This window comes from Pipistrellus kuhlii, unplaced genomic scaffold, assembly GCF_014108245.1.
Source record: "Pipistrellus kuhlii isolate mPipKuh1 unplaced genomic scaffold, mPipKuh1.p scaffold_m20_p_7, whole genome shotgun sequence".
Lineage (NCBI taxonomy): Eukaryota > Metazoa > Chordata > Mammalia > Chiroptera > Vespertilionidae > Pipistrellus > Pipistrellus kuhlii.
In genome coordinates, this window is record NW_023425573.1 from 63,361,180 (window position 1) to 63,385,073 (window position 23,894).

A 23,894-nucleotide genomic window follows, 5' to 3' on the forward strand; every position below is an offset into this window, starting at 1 on the left:
TATTAGTACTATTAATATGTGCCAACATATAAATTTTAGCAAGAAAAAAAGATAAGTAATGAAGGAAGGCTATTTATAAAGTCATGATCAATCAGTTAAAGTCATTGTTTATGAAGAAACCAGCTGTTCACTGGCATTTACAATTTGTGAACAAATGTTAATTGCTATCCAATCTGCCAGCTTCTGTACTTTTACTAATTACTACTAAGTTACACATTCATATAAACTTCACTTTCCCAAACCCAAGTTTACTTTCCCGAAACCATATAATATCATACTCACTTGGCTGTATAATCCTGGTAACAACATGAAAAAATAAAATGAGTTTTGCATCGTATAAACTGACTAAAGAAGGCAAGCCATGTTTATTGCTTGTTCTGCGTGGAAGAGAGAGTTATTTGGTTGTTTTAGTCAAGTTATTTTTGAATGTTCATATTAAAATATTCTCTTATACATGACATCTTCTTAATAAAGACTTTTTGGTATTTTTGGTAAGGAATCTCCACGATGGACTGAGGCACACATATATTTTCTGGCTATAGCTATTAAAACGTATATATATTTCTATTCTAAAGTCCCTAAGCAGCTGCTTATTGTGCTTAGTATCACAATTCATTTCTGCCACACATGTTCTTGAAAAGTAAATTCAAATATTTAATATTTCTTGAAGTTTTATTTCTGAATCATTCAAGATTCCCACATTAAATTTCAATTAGCTTTTGCATTGCTGGTTTATTTCTTCATTTAACCAGTGATTAGGCTAACTTAACTGAATCAACCAGATGCTTATTCCAAATGAAGGAAGCCTTTGTCTCATGGGCAGTAGAAGTTTGTCTGTGGAAAGTTAACATCAGGTTCTGGGCAGAGCTACTTAATACTCTCCTGTTGTCAGCGGCACTTGCATTCAGTGTTCTTCCTGCATAAGTGACATACACCCCCAGACATATCCTCCTGTGGATCACGGCATCACTAAGATTGATGCCTTCATGAAAAGAAAAGATTTGTTGCTCTTATTGCTAACCTAGACATAGAGGACAGAGGTTCTCCGTTTTGCTTCTCCCCTATGCTCAGATGTGTAAAAACTAACACTCAGTTTCTCATATCTCTTTTGAAGACCTATTCCATAGATCTTTTATTCCAGCTTGTAGATCAGTGATACAACCTAAGATCATTCTTGTTAGTACATGACGAATGGCACATTGCTCTGGCCACTGTCGGTGTTTCTAGAGCCTCGGCCTGCATACAGAAGGGTGGCAGGTTCAGTTCCCAGGCAAGGGCCCATACCTTGCAGGTTTGATCCCTACCCTGGTCAAGATGCAATCAATCCATGTGTATCTCACATTGATTTTTCAATTTCTCTCTTTCTCTAGCTCTCACTCATGCATTCCCTTTCCCCCACACCCCACCTTCCTTCTTTCCACTCTAAGACAAATTTGCAACATAAGCCAGATCTCCCAGATATGTTCAATTAAAACCATTCTGGAACTTGAGGAAGAAAATTCCCCCTTGTCCCCTATTTTGTTGAATTAAGCTAACAGACCTTGTGTAGGTCTTCTTGTCTCTGTTTTATAGATGAAGAGCATAAGCCACAAAAACATTTTTTAAATTGACTTTATGTTTAATATCATATTTTAAAATACTTTTATATATCATTTGATATTTCAATGGCTAAATAATATTCAATGTGTCAAACCTCAGATTTTAAATTACCCATTTAAGGTCTCACTTTGCATAAGTTGTGGAACTGATACTAAGCCTGTATCCATCCAATTTTAACACTGAGGTCCCTTTTGTTTTGCCAGGCTTCCATCTGATTTGGCACATGTACTCCTGGCCAGAGTATTTATAGATAGAGGAACAAAACGAAGGGTGGTAGTATGGCCAGTAAAATTGTGCAAATAAATAATTTACAAGGAGTTACCAGCATTTATGTACACCATTGCAAGTAATATGCGTGCTGTGATTAGGCATTTCCAACAGGAAGATATTTAACTGCAACGTACAAGTGAACGATAGCTGAGGAAACATTTCCAGTAGATCCAGTATTTAATAGGAGAGTGATGTTTCATAGTGTACTTCCGAACTAGGACTATAGGTAGTTCGCCTGGGCTTTACTTTTACTTTACGTCAATGGTCAAATGATTAGGTGTAATAAAGTGTTCAATTATATCAATCGTTATTTTATTTTTGTGTTTATGGACTTACTCATTTCTCTTTCAGGGAGCATTGCCATCATCGTGCCGCTGGTGCTCCTGGTGACTTTGGTAACCACCTTGGTAATTGGGTTAGTGCTTTGTAAACGAAAAAAAAGGTACGATGCGATGTTCTAGTCCAGCAGCTCATAAATACATTGCACAAATAGTTACTGAAACATGGATAATTTTTTGGTTCATTAAAATATAAATTATTTTAACTAAAATTCTGTTTTAAAACAATTTTATCCCTTTATTTCATTTCCAGTGATTATAATTCAGACAACCCTTCTCCCATGTAATGTTGATGAAACATCTCTAATCATATATTCTAATAAAACTAACAAGGGGAAATATTAATTAAAACTTTAGTAGATTTTACATATGTGGTAGTTTTTCCTTGAAAACTCAAGAGTCTTTGAAAAGGATCATATTATATTATGAAAGATTAGTAATGTAAATACAATGATACTGAATATGCATTATATATCAGAAATGGTCCATTTGTTTATTTGATATGTTACTGGAAGTGTCATTTTAATATAGATGAATATGCAGTTATAAATATCCATAAGGAGTGGGTTGTCTGTGGTTATCAACACAAGCCAAGAGTGTGTGAGGCAGTTTTTGAATTATATAAAAGAGGATTTGGGGAGGTGAAGACAATTGATTTTAAAATTTTTATCAATTTTTAAAGGGATGATTTTCATTAAAAAGGAAAAAACTAGAATTTAAAAAAAATTTGATTCATGAATATTTAGTTTCAACTAATGTGGAACTAGGTATTTAGGAGGAATATGTTTCAGGGCATTTTTTATTATTCAATCTGACTAAAATAATAATAATCTAAATAATTTGAAAAAATAACATCACATTGTTATTTTTGTTCCTCTGTGACTTGATTTTGAATGCATTTTTATGAACTTACCATTAGTTATATTAAGATAATTCAATAAATCTATAAATATGATAGTTTCACATACCATGATTATGATATTTAAACTCATACTTAAACAAAGTTTGCATATTCTAGGACAAAAACTATTAGAAGACAACCTATTATCAATGGAGGAATAAACGTAGAAATTGGCAATCCATCTTACAACATGTATGAGATGGATCATGATCACAACGATGGAGGTCTTTTAGATCCCGGTTTTATGATAGATCCAACAAAGGTAAGATGATGGGCAATGGCCACGGACACTCCTTAGCTCTGCAAAATGGTTCTAAATTTCAACAGTGTTTCTTTTTTTCTGAACAAAGTTTAGGATGCACTAAATGCTATTGTCGCTTCTAAAGAAAAAAACAGGATTGTGAACTGCATTCACTGAAGCATGAAATTAGTACAACATGTTTTGGAAAATGCGTACTTATTTATTCACTTAATTTAGAAACATGTATAGTTTACTTAAAATAGCATCTTTCATTCAAATGTGTTGAGGTACCAGCACATCTAAATATACAGACCAATGTAAAAGTACTGTCTGAAGTACTTTTAATAATAAACATACAGTACTTTATTGTCAAAATAAGTACTTTATTTCTAATAGTGTTTAATTGCAGACTCATGTAAATATTGTTCATGGATTTGTTTATAATCAAATCACTTTTGAAAACTATTTTTCTAACTGTAATGTATTTTGAGACATTTCACTGATCTATATAGTCTAAAAAGCTACAGGGGCTTTTTTAAGTTTCTGTAAGCTTTTATTATTGGATGTTCCTACTGGCACCTTTTAAGAGAAATATCCAGATAAACTTGCAAATATTCACTTCACTGTATTATCTGAATATTTTTATAATAATTATAGGATATTTTACTATGAATTAAGAACATAAATTTTATATTATGGATATCATTTTCTTAGCTTATCCATTAATTTGTTGAATATGTATTTTCTGATATATAAAGGTACTATGTATAAAATATATCTTTGTATTACAAATAATCACAGTGATCAATTTGTGTCCAAATGGTTTTATATTCATAGCAACAGTTATTCTCAAAGAAGTTGAATTAAGTCCCATACATTTAATCTAGTTCTGAATCCAAGGGTATTAAAGTTATTGTTCCTAATTAAGAATAATTTTATAGTTAGTATTAATTATTAGGTAAGTAACCAACTCCTACATTTGAAATTGTTCATGAATAAATCCTTATAATTTAAGTTTCACTGTTTGCTACCTCAAATTTAAAGAGTATATACACCGAGAACATTGTTATTTGATAATTTATCTTCAAAGGAGAAAGACATCATAAATAATGGATTTCTCATATTCTTTTAATTTTTCTTAGAAATTAAAATATGGTACCTGTAAATATAATATGAGCCACTGAGGACATATTAAAGCATACTTTTTATAAGAAGGAAAATTCTCATTTTTCCCATTATTTTTATATCTTGTGATAGAACTAAGCCAATTTTGAACACTTAAGGAAACTAGCTTCTTAGTATTCCATTTAAAAATGTTTACATATTTACTGTAGGAAGTTAAAACTATGCTTCAGTGCCCCTCAAATATCTTTTAATATACTTAGGACATAACATTCAATAAATATTTATTTACCAATTTGCTGACTGGTTGACCAAAATTATACTAAATGTGTCTAGATGGTTGATTCTAGCTGTCTCGTGATGTTTGAAATATAAATATGAATTGTCACCTAAAAGCTGCAGATAATAGGTAGTCCTAATACAGATAAGCAATTTTGAAAATCAGAGAGCCAGCAGCATGGAAGAACCTTAAGGATAAAATGTTTTTCACAGTACTCACATTGTTACAATGCTTTGACATATTTATGAGGTACCCAAATATATATATAAATTGTATTACATAAAGAAGATTTTGGTAGAAATCATTCTTATTGTTCTAAAATAGATAAAATTTCTACTTAATAATACCTTATAATCAAAAGAAATGAAATAGTTAGTGAAGTTATTTTTAAAAGACTTGCCTATAGAGGCAACCACAGAATAGTTTGAAGAGTTCAAAAAAGGGAAATTAGTATTTACCGATTTTATCTCAAAATTCATTCAATCCTTAGATTGTTTTCCTGACACCCTTGACCTTTCCCAAATTTTGTGATCATTCATTGTTAAGAATTGCTAGTTAAGATTTTTAAAATAGGTATATTCATTAAAATTTTCATATTCTTAAAATTTTCATTTAGTTTTTTATTTTTCCTTGAGGGTCACCAATAAATACTCTATTATGCGTATGAGTGCATCAGATTGGCTAATTCTACCCTTAGCCTCCAAGAAGTATCATGAAGTACTCTTATATGAAGACTTAGTGAGCCAATTTAATTACTAGTTAATCTGCTTTAGACTAACAGAAATCTAAAAATATAGATGTTTGTTTTATGATATATTAAATTTATATTTTTTCTGTAAACATATGCAGTTGTGTTCAGTTTTTAATTAGAAGATGTCAGATGTTTGAGTGTCCAGAATGGGCTACTGTCAGAAACTTTCCAACTGACCAAACCTGAAGTGAGGGAGGCTGGTGTATTTTTCACAGAGTTGTTAGCAAAGATGTGATTTCATTGCAGAGGATAAAATTAAATTAATCTGAACATAATAGAAATGTCAACCTACTGATCAACTATTTAATAGCAATAGTCCTTAAAGTATTAAAGGTATCATGAGTATATTGTTCATGCCCCAGGGTTAATGAATATTTTTATGTTATTTGTATGACTTAACATGAGTTTATGTCAATGAAAAGAGTTCCATTATTAGATGAGAAACTAAAATTCTCTGTTTGCGTACAGGGCAGGTATATAGGGGGCGTGTCCAGTGCTTTCAAGCTTCCACACACAGCGCCACCCATCTACTTAAACTCTGATTTGAAAGGACCACTAACTGCTGGGGTGAGAGAAGCACATTCATTATTTCATATCCATTCCATCACAGAACCTCTCATTATCAAAGGCTATTACTAGATTTGGGTAGGGGTTTGCCCTTAATTGAGTTTTTCATTAACCAAGAGATTTGAAAGCAGCATTAAAATTGGGGCTTATGTTATGTATCCTGCCTAGGAAAGATTACATGTAATACATATTATCATTTCAGGCAAGATATTAAGTAGAAATATATTTTTTATGCTGAGTTTGAACATGTTATAGAACTTTAATAATAAACATGAGTCTTTGCTATTCTTAGAAATCTCTAGCTAGAAATTTAAACTGAATAATCTAAACAAATATTTATATATTTTAAGATAGTTTATTCATATGTACAAAGTTGATATCCAATTAAATAAAAATATACTACCAACAAGGCCTCATATTGAGAAATCAGAAATTGTCTAATAAAGACATTATTTTTCTTTAATTAAGTAGCTAGCTTTTAGAGAAAAGTAGTTTGTCTAAAGTCATGTAGTTTATGTTAGAAGAAGGAAAAATAAGAGTATCAAGTCTCTCATCAATTGTTTTTCATTATAATTTTTTATCATTTTTGTCAATTGCATGGCTCCAATATTATAATGTTTCTTTGTTGTAACTAGGATGTAATGTTCTGCTTTTGGAAAGACAAAGGAAACAAATAGAAAAAACTAAAAAACTATTAGTTTTAGTTGTTAAATTGCAATTAGTAAAATAAGAACATTTGTATATCTTTTTTCAAACGAAAGGGATCATTTCTGCATGTTTCTTTTTTTTAAATATATTTTATTGATTTTTTTTTTTTTTACGAGAGGAAGGGAGAGAGATAGAGAGCTAGAAACGTCGATGAGAGAGAAACATCAACAAGCTGCCTCTTGCAAACCCACTAACGGGGATGTGCCCGCAACCAACATACATGCCCCTGACCAGAATCGAACCTGGGACCTTTCAGTCCGCAGACCGATGCTCTACCACTGAGCCAAACCGGTTTCAGCCATTTCTGCATGTTTCAATTCTACTTCAACATGCTCTAAATAACTGTGCAACCTAAGATGACTAGGTACTCCTCAATTCCTTGAAAGACGACAAAATATTTCCAGTGATAAGTACATAGAGACTGTTTGAAGTAAAAATATTGTCTTTATTTTAAAATCTACTCCACCAATGTATCATATTTTTATTTTTCTTTGTTTTCTTGCATTTAACTTCATATTGAAAAATTATCAGCACTGAGCAATTAGATGACTTTCTGTAAACACATTTTTCCTGCTGCTGCAGCAGCAATAAGGAGGGAAAGCATATGGACTAGAAATAACACATTAGTTTCATTTTTATGCTTTTAAATAAAATCTCAGTGAATATAGAGTTCACAATGATTTCTCTGGAACTTTAATATTTATGTCAATGCTCCCATTTTCACAAGTTACCTGTAAAACATGCAATTGTGATTTTATCTAATACCATGCAAATGTCAACAAAAGCCTATACACACAAATTAAATTACATTGAAATCATAGCTAATTAATGTGGTGAATACTAATAATAAAATTATACTTAACCTGTTTTTTTCTCTCCTTCAGCCAACAAATTACTCCAATCCAGTGTATGCAAAATTATACATGGATGGGCCAAATTGTCGAAACTCCTTAGGAAGTGTTGACGAAAGGAAAGAACTGCTTCCAAAGAAAATAGAGATTGGAATAAGAGAGACAGTGGCATAATCAGCGATGCCTTTTATATACTGTAAAAATGTATAAAATATAAGGATTACTTTTGTATGTTCCAACAGTATTATATTTGTTTTGGCATCAGCATTACCTCTTTCTTTATCTTTTCCCTGGTTAATTGTTTTTCTGAGTTTTATTTTCTGCTGATGACCATTGATTGACCATTTGTATGGTATTTTTATGACACAAGAACTGCACTACAGTACAATTTACAAAAATGCTGCTGATTTGACACCCCTTTAAATTTGTTAAAATTAAAAACAACATATTCCTTTGTAGTGTGAATATGAGCAATCTATTTTATATGAACTTTTTTGGTTCTACTTAATCCACAGAGTGAGTCTCTACACTATTTCATTATATGATCTGAAAGCTGTAATACAATGTCATTTTACTTTTATGTTTCAATTGGTAAAAGAATGATTGAAAGGTCAACTCTCTTCTTTGCGCCTATTAAGATTGATTCCTACTTCTGAAAATATATAGCCCTCACAAGTTCAGCATCTCCTGCTTTGAAATTAGCCTTAGATTGCCAAGTGATAGATGAGAATTCTGAGGAAACTCTTGGAAAATATATAAAATGAATAATTTGCATGAATACATGTGACTACATTTTCCAAAATGTAGTCAACTATATAAGATATACTAAACATATACACCCTGCAACCAATAGTTATATTTAGGTGGTAGAACATAGCAAAAATATAACCCAAAGTGAAAAAAACACATTGCTATGTGATAAGACCTTTTGTTCTCCCTCAGTCCTGAGGCAAATAGCCAGCCTAGAGCACAAAGGGTATTGGTTGCTCACAACTAAGAAATTTCTTCCCAATCATGTGCAGTTTGTGGAAGCGTTACCCAACCCCTTACCACACAGAACACTAAAGAATCATATATAAGCACACAAATTGATGACAGAACTTCAATTATGTGAATGCATTTTCTTTTCTAGGTCAAAAAGAAGAAGCAAAACAGCCATTATGGTATAGAGTAATTGATAAATATTTTCAATATACAGTATGACTAATTCATTATTTTCCCTATCAAAAATATATTCTTAAGGGACTTGCCCAGGTATAGGATAATTAATTATCTGTCCATAATCGAAGGTGGAGGGAATAAATGCTGACCAGTTTCCCTGGTACCCTGGTTTCTTTTTTGTTATGCACAAACACATGGACCCCATTCACTTGTTTCTTTGTTTTCAATTTTTAATTGAAACAAGTACAATTTATTTAAGTTGTATTAAAAAAAAAGGATAGCATTTTTATACAAATATCTTTAAAGGCACAAAAAGATTTATTCACAAGGTATGGAGGGCTTTTTGTTCCTCTGATAGACATGACTGACTTTTAGCTGTCATAATGTATTAACCTAACAGATGAAATATGTTTGTGGTTGCTCTTATCCCTTTGTACAAGCATTAAAAAAAAACACTGCTGTTTTATAAAGAGACTTTTTGTTGTACTATGTGCATGCATACTACCTATTTCTAAACTTTGCCATATGGAGGCCTTTATAAACTATTGATTTATGTAATACTAGTGCAATTTTGCTTGAACAATGTTATGCATATCATAAACTTTTTCAGGTTCTTGTTTAAGTACATTTTTTAAATTGAACAGTATTTTTCATTTTGGTTATAATAGTCATTTTGCCTATGTTTCTACAATGAAGTGTTAAATACTTTATAAAAAAATTGTTGACTGACTTATTTAAATGAAATTCTACATATTTAAGTATGTGTGTTGGGTAGTTTTTAAAAATAAGAAAATTCCTATCTCTTTTTGGAGATTAATGTTCCTAGAAAATTATATTAGTAAACAGGAAACATAATGTTTATTATATCGTTAGAACATATTCTCTGGGGTAAGATTAATTTTATTACACCTTTAAAAGCACAGTAGAGAAGTCACTATCCTTCTTCTTGAATCAGAAACATTTCCCTTACTTTTTCCTTTCCTCCTGTCTTATACTGCTCATCTAAGACTTCGTGTTTCAAAGATGGGTTACATACACAATGACAATCATATTGAAATAAGCCAAAGCTCTCAGTGACCTTCCCATTCTAAAAAGTGAACTTTATGGAACACTCAGATTCCATTAGATGTTGTTTGGACATTTATTGGTAAGTGGAATGGTTATTGGTGTACCCACTTGGAGTATCAGACTAGAAATGCACATGAGGGTCTGACTTACTGGTGCTGCCACTGAGTTATGTATCTGAAGAAGCCTTTTTATATTAGAGCTTTATGACTGTAACTAACATTATTATTTGAAAGAAACAGAGCTCACATATTGGAATGACCTTGATACAACTAACATTAGTATACCTATCTAGCAAATCATTTGTGACATACAACAAACCAACCAAGACTCTGGGTCAGGCATCTGTGATCTTATTCTCAGCAGAGAACTGGTTAAAGCCAGAAAGCTTAGGATGCCTTTCTTAACCCCCAGGCCCTATTTACATTTTTATGGGCCTTATTTTCAACATTATGCTTCACCACCTCAGGCTGGTTCATTCAAGACCACCTCAGAGTTCAGAGCTGTTTGCAACTACTTTGCATTTAGTCTTTATAAGACAAAAACATTTTCCCAAGTATTCTATTTATATTGTTCTACCTCTTCCTATTTCAAATTTCTAAATTTATATAAATGCAGGAAATTAAGGTGCATAATCCTTCTACTCATGACCATTCTATATGCATGCCATCACCAAAATACTCCATAAAATGTGTATTCAGGCTTCAACGGACATATTTTCTAAAAATGAATGGTTCTTGGTAAACTCTACTTCTTACCCAAATGCCTTTCCATCCAAAGGTAGGTCCGTCAACCTCCTAATATTTTGAGCCAGGTGATTCTTTGTTGTTCTTTATAGGGTAGGATACTTAGCAGGATTCCTTGCCTCTATCCATTAATTACTACTGGCACCCCTCAGAGTTGCAACAACCAAAACCAATCACAGACATTGCCAAATGTCTTCTGGAGGATAAAACCATTGTTGCTAAGAACTGATGATCTGGGGCTGTGTTCTGTCTCCCACTGGTAAATGACAGTCAGCAGGAACAGCTGAGTCAATATCCCCCCTCATAATCAAATTCATTACATCCCAAGTTTTGATTTTAATTCTTTAATGCTGATGATACATGAGTTAATAGTAAACTGCTTATGTAATAAAAAGTTAATACTAAGGGAAAATGTTTTGTTTAGAAACTGATAGGGCTTTATACAAATTGGGCCATTTTCATTTATCTAATTATGTTTTATTTGTGGCCATTTTATATCTTGATCATATTTTGTTTTGTGTTTGAGTTCATTATGCTTGTTTTGTTGGTTCTTCAGGTTGAGATTTAAGCTTTTACTTTGCTTCTAGGAATGTTATTTTCCATTTTTATAATGATTCAAATATGCAGACATTCAATGCTCAATGTATGTTACAGCTGTTATAATGAACTAATATAGAACACAAAATACCCATAATTCCCAAATCCCTAACAGGGAATATTGGCATATGTGATAAAGGAAATAGAAAATGTATATATTGCTAATGTTTCTTTATCCTCTTTTATCTCCATATCATCATAATGACACTGGATGTAAAATCTTATGTCCCCCCAAAAATACATTATAAATATTATTTATAGATTCAACTCTTTCTTAAAAGATTAAAATGATCAACCGAAGGACTTGTATACATGCATATAAGTACCACCAATGGACACAAAACTCTGGGGAGGGTATGAATGGGGGGGAATGGTAAGATATGTACGTACACAGATAATAATTTAATAAGAAAAAGATTAAAATGAAAAAGACTATGAATCCTGCAGAGTTGAACACAACAAAGATAACCATTTGTTGAAAGAAGTTTTCTTCACATTATGCCCCATTCTAGTTATTGTCAGTTTTTAAGGATGACTTTCTCAATATTAGGTGACCTATTTAAATTTATTGTAGATTTGAGTCATTATTTAAATTAAAAGCCTTTAATTATAGCTTGCAGGGGAAAAAAAAAAACCTCAAACACATCTTTGTGATGACAACCATGTAATATATATAACACACAAATTTTTTTTTGTCTACTTTGAATGTAGTAGAACAACAAAAAGAGCCAAACATGGTTGATTTTTCAATTCTGCTGCCAAATCAATTGATGAGCTAACATTTCCAGAACATTAACTCATCCAGAAAAATATAAAGATAACTAAAAGTACATGGAAGCAATTTCATTCAGGAAAAAAGAAGTTTTTGTGTCATCATATCCATAGTCCCAGGTATATGCACTTTATTCCATACTGTGCATGTATCTAGTTTCCCCCACTCGAGAGAGAGAAATAAATGAAATAAGTTCTCCGGTTTAACTTTTTCACATAGATATCATACTTATGTGACTTATTTATTCTGAAAAGTAGTTTCTAGTGAATCCAATCATTTTTTGTATCCAGAGTGATAAAAAAAAAAAAATTAAAAGAAAAATTGGTACTAAAGATGACCTATTTGATACATTCTATGCTTAAAATATGTCTTTTCTTCTTTCTTTCTTCTTTCTTTCTTTCTTTCTTTCTTTCTTTCTTTCTTTCTTTCTTTCTTTCTTCTTCTTTCCTTCCTTTCTTCCTCTCTCTCTCTCTCTCTCTCTCTCTCTCTCTCTCTCTCTCTCTCTCTCTCTCTCTCTCTCTCTCTCTCTTCCTCCTCTTTTTTTTCCCTAAGCAGAAACTCAATTTCATCAGAGAAAACACTGGTAGATTACCAATGGTTTGTCTGTCTGTTTGATTTACTTAGCTCTATTTCACCTAAAAACTCTCAATGGCTTGGGTGTCTTACTGATTTATCGAATGTTTGGCCTTCCTAAGGGTCTTAGAGAAAATCTGAAATTACAAAGTCATGGGTTTCTTGTAAAATGCCTTTTAAAATCTTTAGTTTCTACCGAAACCAATTTGGCTCAATGGATAGAGCATCAGCCTGCGGACTCAAGGGTCCCTAGTTTGAATCCAGTCAAGGGCATGTACCTTGGTTGTGGGCACATCCCCAGTAAGGGGTGTGCAGGAGGCAGCTGATCGATGTTTCTCTCTCATCAATGTTTCTAACTTTCTATCCTTCTCCCTTCCTCTCTGTAAAAGCTGAATAATTAAAATAAAATAAAATAATCCTTTAGTTTCTTTCTTAACTCTTACTAACATGCTTGGTGCAATATGATGGAACATTGGTCTCTCCCCTCTCCACAGCCAGTCTGCAGTACTTTGAACTCACCCACAGAGATTAGTAGCCCTATCCCTTCCTCCCAGATGTTGTTTTTAAAGGTTCATTAAACACCTCTTGCTTCCCACTAGGCATCCTCACTTCCCACCTCTCTTTCTCGTCTCCCTGTAGCATCCTGTTTTGTACAATTGCAGCGCGAGAACACCTGGCCTCCACTGTGCTCAGTCTCTCTCTGGGTGAGGTTTTATTGCTGCTGTACTGAATTAACAGGCATTTAGCCTCTTAAAATAATACATGAATTTCCTCTTATGGTTCTCTAGGTCCCAAGTTCAGCTGGCTTAACTTGATTCTCTGTGTCAGGTCCACAAGGCTGAAATGATGGTGTTGGCTACCTGAACTCTTATCAGGAAGCTTTGGGAAGAAACAATCCCCCAGGCTCATTCATGGTACTAGCACAATACAATTTCTTGCAGTTGTAGATGTGAGGTTCCAGTTTTCTTGCTGGCTATCAGCTAGCGCCATCCTTAGCTCCTAGATGTATCTCTCTGGTCCTAGTATGTGGGCCCATACATCTCAGAGCCATAATGGTATCTCCTTCACATTTGTAATCTCACTGAATTATCCTTCTTTGACCTTCTCTGCCTCTAGCCATGGGAGGATCTTTGTGCTTCAGGGCCCATGAGATAAGAGTGGAGCAATCAGGATAACATAATAATCTTATTTTAAGGTTCTTAACCTTAATTATATCTTTAAAAAAAAAAAAAGTCCCTTTTGTCATGTAAAGCAACACATTTATGGACTCCTGAAATTAGGGTACATACATCATTGGTGCTGAGGGTCATTATTTGACCCGTGATGCACTCTTGCTACTGTCCTGTGCACATCTGAGCCAGTGCAGAAGGACTAGCTCTAGATGCCCTTTCCATGATATTAAACATCTCTATGATCCACCTGGATTGTTCTTTCCCTCATATCAACCAGGTCTTACAAATCTTCCTTCCTCAAGCTGTATTACTTGACCTGGATTATTTGTCTGAAGACAAGTGATATGGAGACAGACTATGGGAAGGATAAGAACCTCTATAGGAACCCACCTGGCACTCAGAAGCTTGCAGGCTGGAGATATGAAGGTGTTAATGCACCATTGAGCCACCATTAACCAACACAGATGCCCCATTCCATCTCTCAGCTGGTCATTTGCTTTATTCTTTCTTTCTTTAGAAGGTCTCTGAGAAGCAAGCAGTAATAAATTGATAACACCTACATGTATGACTTTTCTACGTATCCTAATTTTCCACACCTATTCATTTGATCACTACCCACTCTAAACTCATAAAGCCCTTGTCTCAGTCTCTACTTTTAGAAATAAGAAGTGGCCTTTCAAAGTAAAGAATCATGAAGTAAATCTAAACCAGATTCACCTACCAGTCAGCTATAATGAGGACTCCATTTTTTTGGTGTGATAATGGGTGGTGGTTACTCTAACATCACTGTTTCTAAGAGTCTCACTAGTGTGATGATTTACAGGTAGAAGATGAAGCAGTGGCTTACATGATTGCAATGGTCCTGGAACATAATGTGAATGATATTTTAAGTATTGTATTGTTGGATGGCTTGTTTAAGCCTTATAAAAAGAAAATAACTGGCTCAGGTTAGCCTACAATCAACTCAAATTGCACTGTATAGGTCAAGGCCAAATTGGAAACAGTTAAAGAGACCCCTACCTTCTATAGCTTCAGACAGATAATACTAAACATTAGGCCCAGATTTTATTTCAAATGAAACAGAGCTGCAAAGGAGGTACTCTGACATACTATTATAGTAGACTTGACTTATCTTATATCTGAGGTCAGTGATCTTATAGAAAGATAATTGGAAATATTTTGGTAGACAAGTATAAAAATTTTGAACTTACAAATTTCTCTGAAATATCTAGACTGACAAAAGGAGCTCTTTCTGCCATAGTCAGTTTTGCTCAGTGGATAGAGAATCAGTCTACAGACCAAAGGAACTGGAGTTGGATTTCAGTCAAGGGCATGTACCTTGGTTCCAGGCTCCTCCCAGCCCAGGCCCTGGTCAGGGCTGTTACTGGAGGCAACCAATCTTTGTGTTTCTCTCACATTGATGTTTCTCTCTGTCTTTCCCTCTCTCTTCCATTCTCCCCAAAAAAATCAATGGAAAAATATCCTGGGGTGAGGATTAATAAAAAACAAAACAAAAACAAGGAACTCTTTCCCACCTGCTAAGGGAAAACCACCTGCCTTTTCCTGGAGATGCTGTAAAGACCTCAGCTGAGGCAGATGCCTTGCAAGGTGATACATGTCCCACCCACCATTTGTTCCCATCTCATTGTCTTCAGGCCAGTATCTGGGTTCAACCAGCTTAAGTAGGGAAATACAGTCCTTGTTTCAGGAAGAATTGGAAAACCTGGTTAATATAAACAGGCGCATATTTAGGAATGGATTATGAAGATTCTGGACCAACAAAAAAGAATATTAGGGTAGTTCAACATGATAGTGAGAGCAAATATAACTAGTTATCTGTACTGCTGAGATGAATCTTTAAAGTATGGTTTAAAAAATTACATTACTCAATAAATGAGGTAGAGATGTTAAACAGTCTTAACAGAGTAACCTGATCAGAAAGCTCAAAGTGGTAGGTGGAAATGTTGAATCAGATCTATTGCATATTAAGATGTAGTGTATGGACCTACCATGTCTTGTCTGAGATCCAATAGGAATTCTCTTCACAAGGAAATAAGGGATTCACTGGCAGAGGGCAAATTAAAGCCACTATATGTAGAGTTTGATAGGAGAGTCGTTGTCTAAAACTGGGTTCTCTAGTTTCAGTGGGGATAATAGGACTTCAGAATGGCAAACTTTAAGTGGCAGCATTTACTCCATAGAGGGAAGGTAAACATATTTACTGTTATAGACAGCAAGGTTGAAGTGGCCACCAGAGTGCTTGGATCTGTGGCAATGTTCATACTCTAAGGAGCTTATGGTAGTAAGATAAACGGACAGCCAACTTGACTTTTCAACCAAAAAATAATTTTAAGATAGCAAATACAAGATTTTCCACAACAGTGGAATAAACATCACGATAGCTGATGCAGTTTCAAAACCTATGTTCATAGCAGCACAATCTACAATAGCCAGAATTTGGAAACAGCCTAGGTGCCCATCAGCAGATGATTGGATCCAAAAACTATGGTACATCTACACAATGGAATACTATGCTGCCATAAAGAAGAAGGAATTCTCATCATTTGCAGCAACCTGGATGGAATTGGAGAACATCATGCTGAGTGAAATAAGCCAATCAATGAAAGAGAAACACCACATGACCTCACTCATTTGTGGATAATAAAGAGCATTATAAACTGATGAACCAAAAGATAGATATAGAGACAGTAAAGCAACAAGCAGATTGTCAAATTACAGCGGGGAGGAGAGGAGGATCTGGGGGAGATAATAGATCAACCGAAGGACTTGTATACATGCATATAAGTACAACCAATGGACATAAAACTATGGGGAGGGAGGGGATATGGGGGAGGGAGGGAGGGGGGCAAAAAAAATCATTAAAATATGTAAAAAAAATAAATTAATTAATTAAAAAAAAACAAAAAAAAAACCTAAGCCAGTTCACAAACCCAGAGCCCAATAGTTGGAAGTGAAAACAAATGCCCTTGAGAAAGGATAAATATCCCTCCAACCTGTTCCCAAAAATTCTATGCTAATTACTAGACTTAACCTTACAATAGGAAAAAGAAACACTGTACTCAGAACTTCGGGTATAGTATATAAGTTCATAAAGATAATAAATACCCTAAAAATCATCATGCGCCTCATTGAGTAGAAGACTGTGGAGGCCAAGAAATGAATAAAGCTCTGGCCCACTTTTGTCTTATAGCAGATCTAGTGCAGCCAAGGACACACCCAGTAGTTATTCCCTGGCCCCTCGGTACACAGATGTAATGCGCACACTGAGAATTTGGCAGAACTCTGACAAGCACATTCTGATCTGGAGAGGGGAAGTGATTAAAATAAGTTAATTGAAAGTTCCTGGAACGGTAATACTCTCTGCTCAAAATAGTAAATCAGAAGCAAGAACCCATTCCCTGAGGAATTGCAGAGATTAATGATTTAGAGCAGTGTTTCCCAATCTTTTGACATATGTGTACCCCTTCTATAATTTTCATAACGCTGAGTACCCCTCATACTCATGAGAAAGTAGAATTAGGTGCAAGTAAGCACGGTGCAGTGCATATCCCCACCAAACTCCAGTGTAACGCGTACCCCCACCAAACTCTTCCCGTACCCCTGGGGGTACACATACCACACTTTGGGAAACACTGATTTAGAGAATGTGGTCATGGTGGTTCCCATCGTAAACCATTTGATAAAAAATAAACACATAAGTAAATGTATGGTGGCAGGTGATGAGAGGCTATTATGAACTTAACTAGTTTGTAGCGCCAATTGTAATACTTTGCTAGATGTGATATCTTTACAAAAATGTATCAGCATAGCCTATGACACTTGGTTTGCAGCTATTTATCTGTCAAATGTGTTCTTTTTGATCCCCATTAGAAGAGAGGATGCAAGTTTTCTTTTATGAAGAAGAACAGAAATATATGTTCACTGTTGGCACCAGGACTGCATTCGCTCTCTTTAGGAACCTTGATCATCTCACATTTTGCAGAACCACACAGTGTCACTGTGTAGGAAATATAGATATAGCAAATACAATATTTATAAACTAACAAAATATTTATAGTTTTATCAATTTTAAAATTATTTGCAAGACTAATATATCCAGGTATTTTGGTAGTGCTGTTACTTCAGGCACAAGGCAAAGTTTAAAACTGCAAGAGTTTTTGCCCAAGGCTTTTAATTTTAAATAATTAAACACAAACGTATTAGGGAATATTCATACTGCCTCCATTCTACATTCCATTTATTTTCTCAAAATGTCAAATCTTGAATTATGTGCCCCTTTATTTTTAATATAATTTCTGCTTAAATTCAGTTAAGATATAATTATTGCCTACAGATTTCTCTCCTGCCTGCTGAATGAGTTTTAAAATACACTTTACCTTAAAGATTGCAAGAGAAAACAAATATTTTTTTTAATATTTAACTTACCATCATTATTTCTTGCCGCATGATGCCTGCCTGCACATCAGTATAAATGCATTTTTTGGCCTATATTATAATGTAAAATGAACACTGAATCCCATGCTTGTAAGCAGATGTATGTAAATATTTGAAATTAATTTCTTCAATGGACTTTGCAAGACAAGATCCTGACCCTTGACTCCCAATTAATTAGTACAAAGAAAGAAAATTTAGACAAACAGCCTCCCTCTTCATTTGACAGCTAATTAAAATGCATGCTCTGTAGAAGTCACTTGACTCTCATTTGTAATTAACTATGCCAGGTTATCAGAACACTGCAAGCAGAGAGCTGAAAGTAATCTTCCCCTGTTAGAGGGAAGACATCAAGGATGATCTCATATGGTAAGGAAAGGTCTATATATCACAGTGCTGCTTACTCACCACCCACAGGGCACTAGCTGTGATCAAGTCCCTGCTGATCCTAGGATCCTATTATCTGTAGAAGGCTCAAAGTTAAAGCCTAGTGAACTGTCAACATTATTTGTGGACCCCGTCAAATATCAAGTAGAAAGGTCTAAAAAAAAAAAAAAAAAAAAAAGGTGTTAAGATTTGCCTGTTGATTTGATGGTATTGGGTTAATTTTGTCATAAAATTGACGATGCACTTCAAATTAAGAGATTTATGGTATCTGTGAGTTATTGAATTATCCCAATAGGGAAGCTTATAACTCATTCAGCTCAAAACATTTTATAATAAATTGTATCCTTCCTTCTTCAATGAATTCTTCAATAAGCTATTAATATAATCACATCACTTTTACCTCAATTATTATATTTTTTTAAAATCCAAAAGGCATTTTTATTAGATAATTCTGTTTTTCTTTCTCAAAAACTTATTTTACTGATTTTTTTACACAGAAGGATAGAGAGTTAGAAACATTGATGAGAGAGAAATATCGATCAGCTGCCTCCTGCATATCCCCTACTGGGGATTTGCCCTCAACCAAGGTAAGTGCCCTTGACTGGAATCGAACCTGGGACCATTCACTCTGCAGAATGATTCTCTATCCACAGAGCCAAACAGGTTAGGGCAACTGTTTTTTTTTGTTTGTTTGTTTGTTTTTGTCTTGTTTTGTTTTGTTGTTGTTTGTTTGTTTTTATGAATTTCAAACTATATTGTTTCTTTATATTAACCTATGGGTAAAAGCCTTCTGAGCCTTAGAAAAGAACCTTTACATATATATAGCATAGTTTCCTTCCTTATGTGGTTTCTATTCTTAAAATGTGGGATAATTTTATTTATCCTCACTAGTTGTATTAATAAAAGGGGGTTCATGCATTAAGTCATAAACTAAAGAGAAGTTGATGAAAGTGCCTACACTTAAAATGCTAAATCTCCTGCATATTTCCGTGGTATTGTTATAACACGATGGAGAACAACAGGGCCACTCCGCTCCCGTAGATGGCTGTATCTGAGACAGAGATGACAGCTTGAAGATTGCAACAAGACCTAGTTAAGTGTGTGTCATTTCTTCTTTACAAAAACCACTTTCGTGCAACTGGATTTATGATGTGCCAGTTTCCCATCCCAGACGTTCTGGCAGACAAGGGAACGTTTATTGATGTGGCCAGTTTACTGTGTGACAACAGGGAAGTGCCACATACAATTCCTCTTCTAATATGGATTTCAACAAAAAATATTAATTTTTGTATAAATTCCATAACAAAAGCATTGGGAAAATTGTATTTAAAATTGTGAAATACCAAGCCCTGCACAAGAAGATGAAGAATTTCAGACTCGAGGCCATTATGTCGAACAATACCAGTAACATATGTTGTCAATAGAATACCCAATCCTTCTTTTCTCTATCACTTTGAATTACACATTCATTAACTACAATTAATGATGATAATTGGTGATTAACAGAGCCTTTGTTTTTAAAGTTCTATCTATATGGAACAAATCTAAGTCTACTGCTGTATCTTTTTCATTTTGTGTTAATATTAAGGTGTATTTGTGATATATGTATAATATAACTGAATTTAAAATTGCTTTCTTCCACCTGTGTTTGTGAATACAATAATGAGTCTGACATCATAGAGCATCAGTTCAGTAATTGTCTGAAATCTTAATTTTGTCTCTGGAATTATGTGACAGTGGCTCCTTCTAAAAATCAACTCCATGCCATCAGAATCATGCTCAAACAGTACAACACAATGCTTCTGATACCATTTTAGCTCTTTTTAAGAATATTTTTTAACCGAAACCGGTTTGGCTCAATGGATAGAGCGTCAGCCTGCGGACTGAAGGGTCCCAGGTTCGATTCTGGTCAAGGGCATGTACCTTGGTTGCGGGCACATCCCCAGTAGGAGATGTGCAAGAGGCAGCTGATCGATGATTCTCTCTCATTGATGTTTCTAACTCTCTATCCCTCTCTCTGCATCTCTGAAAAAATCAGTGAAATATATTTAAAAAAAAAAAGAATATTTTTTAGTCTGAAAAATCCTCCAAGTGCCCAAGTTGGTTTGGCTCAGTGGATAGAGCATTGGCCTGCAGATTGAAGGTTCCCAGGGTTGATTCTGGTCAAGGGCATATGCCTGGGTTGCAGGCTCAATCCCCAATAGAAGGGGTGCAGGATGCAGCCAATCAATGATTCTCTCTCATCAATGATGTTCCTATCTCTCTCCCTCTCCCTTCCTTTCTGAAATCAATAAAAATATATGAAATTTAAAAATGGCTTCTACTTAAAAAATCTCAGAGTAACTCATTTCATGGTATGTGGGGTTTTTTACTCAGGGAGCATATATTGATATGTAAACATGTGTAAACTGTGGTTAGATAAAATAGCTATTTTCAATTATTCAGGGAAGCATTTCAAGAATTTAATATGTTCTATGTTCATATATTCAGGAACACGTTCGTGGAATATGTTCCAAATTTCAGAAGGCATGTTCAATGTCTAATGTATCTAATCCACCTTATTAGATTGAAATGTGGCCTAACCTATGATGGTTTTCAAAAGAGACATGCAATACCTCAGGACGGCAATTTTCAACTATTTTCATCTCATAGCAAATATACACTAATTACAAAAATTCTACGGCACATTCTGCTGACCTGACAAAAAAATAGGTATAATTTTGATTCATTCATACCAGACAGCTATTGTTGTGTTGGCTGTTGTCTTTTTTTATTGGACAATCTAAGGGGAAAGAGGTCAGTGCCCCTGATTAAATTGTCAGGTATGACACGTTTTAAAATTTCTTGTGGCACACCCGTTGAAAATTGCTGCATTAAGATCAAGAAGGATGTGTGATAGGACATTTTTTTCCTCCTCTTTTCAAATAACATCTCTAGAAAGTTTGTATTTTATGAAAGATAGTCTACAATTTCTTAGCATCTTTTTCAGTAGGAGTCCATAAAATCTTTCTTGTTTACAAGCTCTTTCAGATATCTGTATTTTCTTAGAAGAGACCCAAAATGGAGTACAACATTGCTTTGGTTTGCAAGCAGCTTAGTAAATCCCAGAATAATTTTATGTTGACATTAAAATCACAAATATGACTTGTTCTTTAAGGCAGATTAAAATGTAGGTGCATTACTGAAAATTTGTGATGACCTGGAAGTTACATGAAGAACACATATGTATACAAAACCTGAAATATGCTGGAACTTAATAATGATTTCCAAATATTTGCAAACAAGATTAGATAGATGGGTGAACATATGGATACATGAAAGGGTGGATGTGTGAATGGATGAATAAATAGTTCTTCAGCATAGGTGAATAAAATCTTATTTGTGTGGGAATGCTGTGTTGTAAGATTTCCTAGGTTATTTCCATCATGTGTATAGGATCACATAATAAAAGTCAGAATTTTATCCCTGTTCTGTGGAAGGTATATATAGATATCTGAGTAACATGCCTGGAGCATGACTATCTTGTCCTGGCACTAATAGTAGGAGAGTGTGGAGGGCAGAAATGTTGGTATTTTAATTTTCTATTTGTTATATTAACAAGTTAAATACAGATATTTTTTGTTTTGTTTTGCTTTGGTTTTTAATTAATGGTATCCCTGATGCACAATTCAATCAGCATATGTGGGTATGTTATACTACACATACACACACACACACACATACACACACACACACACACACACACACACACAATGTGAAATTCTCATCTTCCATCTAGCTCAAGGCTATTTGCAGTATTACCTCAATTAGTATACCTCCCTCCTTTCCACTCACAATGACATAGTTATATCTGAACTCTATCTAGCTTATGTTAGCAAGTATCATGAGTGAGGCCAAAAAATTATGTTCTAGAGAGTTAATGACTAGAGGTTACCAGTAGTTATTGAATTTAAATTAAAAGGCATGTAAGATATTCTGAAACCATAGAGTCTCTCCAGTTGAAAAAAAAATGAGAGAAATTATTTAAGGCAACAGAAATTATTTAAACCTGTAGCACACATTTGAGATATGGTGGATGGAGGTGGGAAGATTTCATGAAGGAGGGTAGTTGGAAAACACAAAATAGGTTAGGAATTCAGGAATAGAGCCAAGTGACAAACTGAACTTGTACCTGCCTTTAAATTTGTACCTTATATAAAGAGGGTGCTCTTAGAAGATTCTCAACAAACAATATGAGCAGAGTTGGTCTTTATAAAGCTAAACAATATGCAGATATAGAGTAGATTTTAGGGTTGGAGAAGGATCAAGCTATTTCAATGGTACAGTAAAGAGTAAAGAGATTAGAGTCATAGTGATGAGTTTGGTAAAGAGAGCCCAAAGGATTCAATGAATGATGGGATGTATGGTTTCAGTGACCCCCCCAAAAAAATGCTAATTCCGGTTCTGGAAACATTGGTACATCCCAGAGAGAATATAAAACTGGGGAAAAGAGTTGTTTGCAGGGTAACTCTTAGTTTGATTTGGAATATGGTGAATTTGAAAGTCTGAGAAGAATGTCACACAGTGGCAGAAAGGATAGTACTGAATCTTAAGAGATAAGTGGAAACTTATAATGTTTCTAATGTTTAGTCATTTAAGTATTAACGAAACTTACTTTATAACACATTGGGAAGCAGAACTTTGGGCAAGGTAAAAAAAAAAGACAGAAAATAAAAAAGTTTCTTTGTAAAATTTATTTCATAGTGATGAATTTTAATTTTCTTGCTTTTTGTTCAGTATTTGGGGGGAAATAAAAGTAGGAAAGTAGTTAGAAAGAACTATAAAAAAAAGAAAGAACTATAAAAATGTGACAAATTTAAATATGAACATCTGCATTCACAGAAAAGAAGGTGAGAGAAAAATTTGACAAAAATTTCTTTTAGCTCAGGATTTTTTATGAGGTGTTTGCACATTTTCTCTCTAATTTGAATATGAATTACAGAATAACTAATGCATTCTTGTTATTGTGTAGTTTGTGTCATCTTATAATTTAAAAACTGGAACTTATTTTTTCTTTCTTATAAAAGCTGATTCAAAGAGGAAAATAATTCCTAAAAAAAAACCTCTAGATCTAAAAAGCATATTCAATGCTTTGAATAAAATTGGGCTGATGATAAATGTATAAAAAGTGGCTGATCTTTAAGTATAATTCTTTGTTAGGCTATAAAGGAATTTTAGATGTTATATGTATTTATACATCTATATACTTTGTAAGAAAACAGCTCTTCTCTAGCAAATACTTTAGATATTGACTGAAAAAAAATGGGATAAAAATGGGAATGAAAAAAATAGTATTTTTTGC

The 23,894-nt window shown here is 34.0% G+C and overlaps 1 protein-coding gene across 1 annotated transcript in view; it reads left to right on the plus strand.

Moving 5' to 3' along the window:
• LRP1B (LDL receptor related protein 1B) overlaps positions 1-9,547 on the plus strand; it is a 1,573,107-nt gene extending 1,563,560 nt beyond the window's left edge. The window contains exons 88-91 of the mRNA XM_036421500.2: positions 2,221-2,311; positions 3,226-3,370; positions 5,971-6,069; positions 7,662-9,547. Coding sequence (XP_036277393.2) covers positions 2,221-2,311; positions 3,226-3,370; positions 5,971-6,069; positions 7,662-7,802 — 476 coding nt within the window. The 3' untranslated portion in view covers positions 7,803-9,547. The remainder of the gene's footprint in view (positions 1-2,220; positions 2,312-3,225; positions 3,371-5,970; positions 6,070-7,661) is intronic.
• The last annotated feature ends 14,347 nt before the right edge of the window (positions 9,548-23,894 follow it).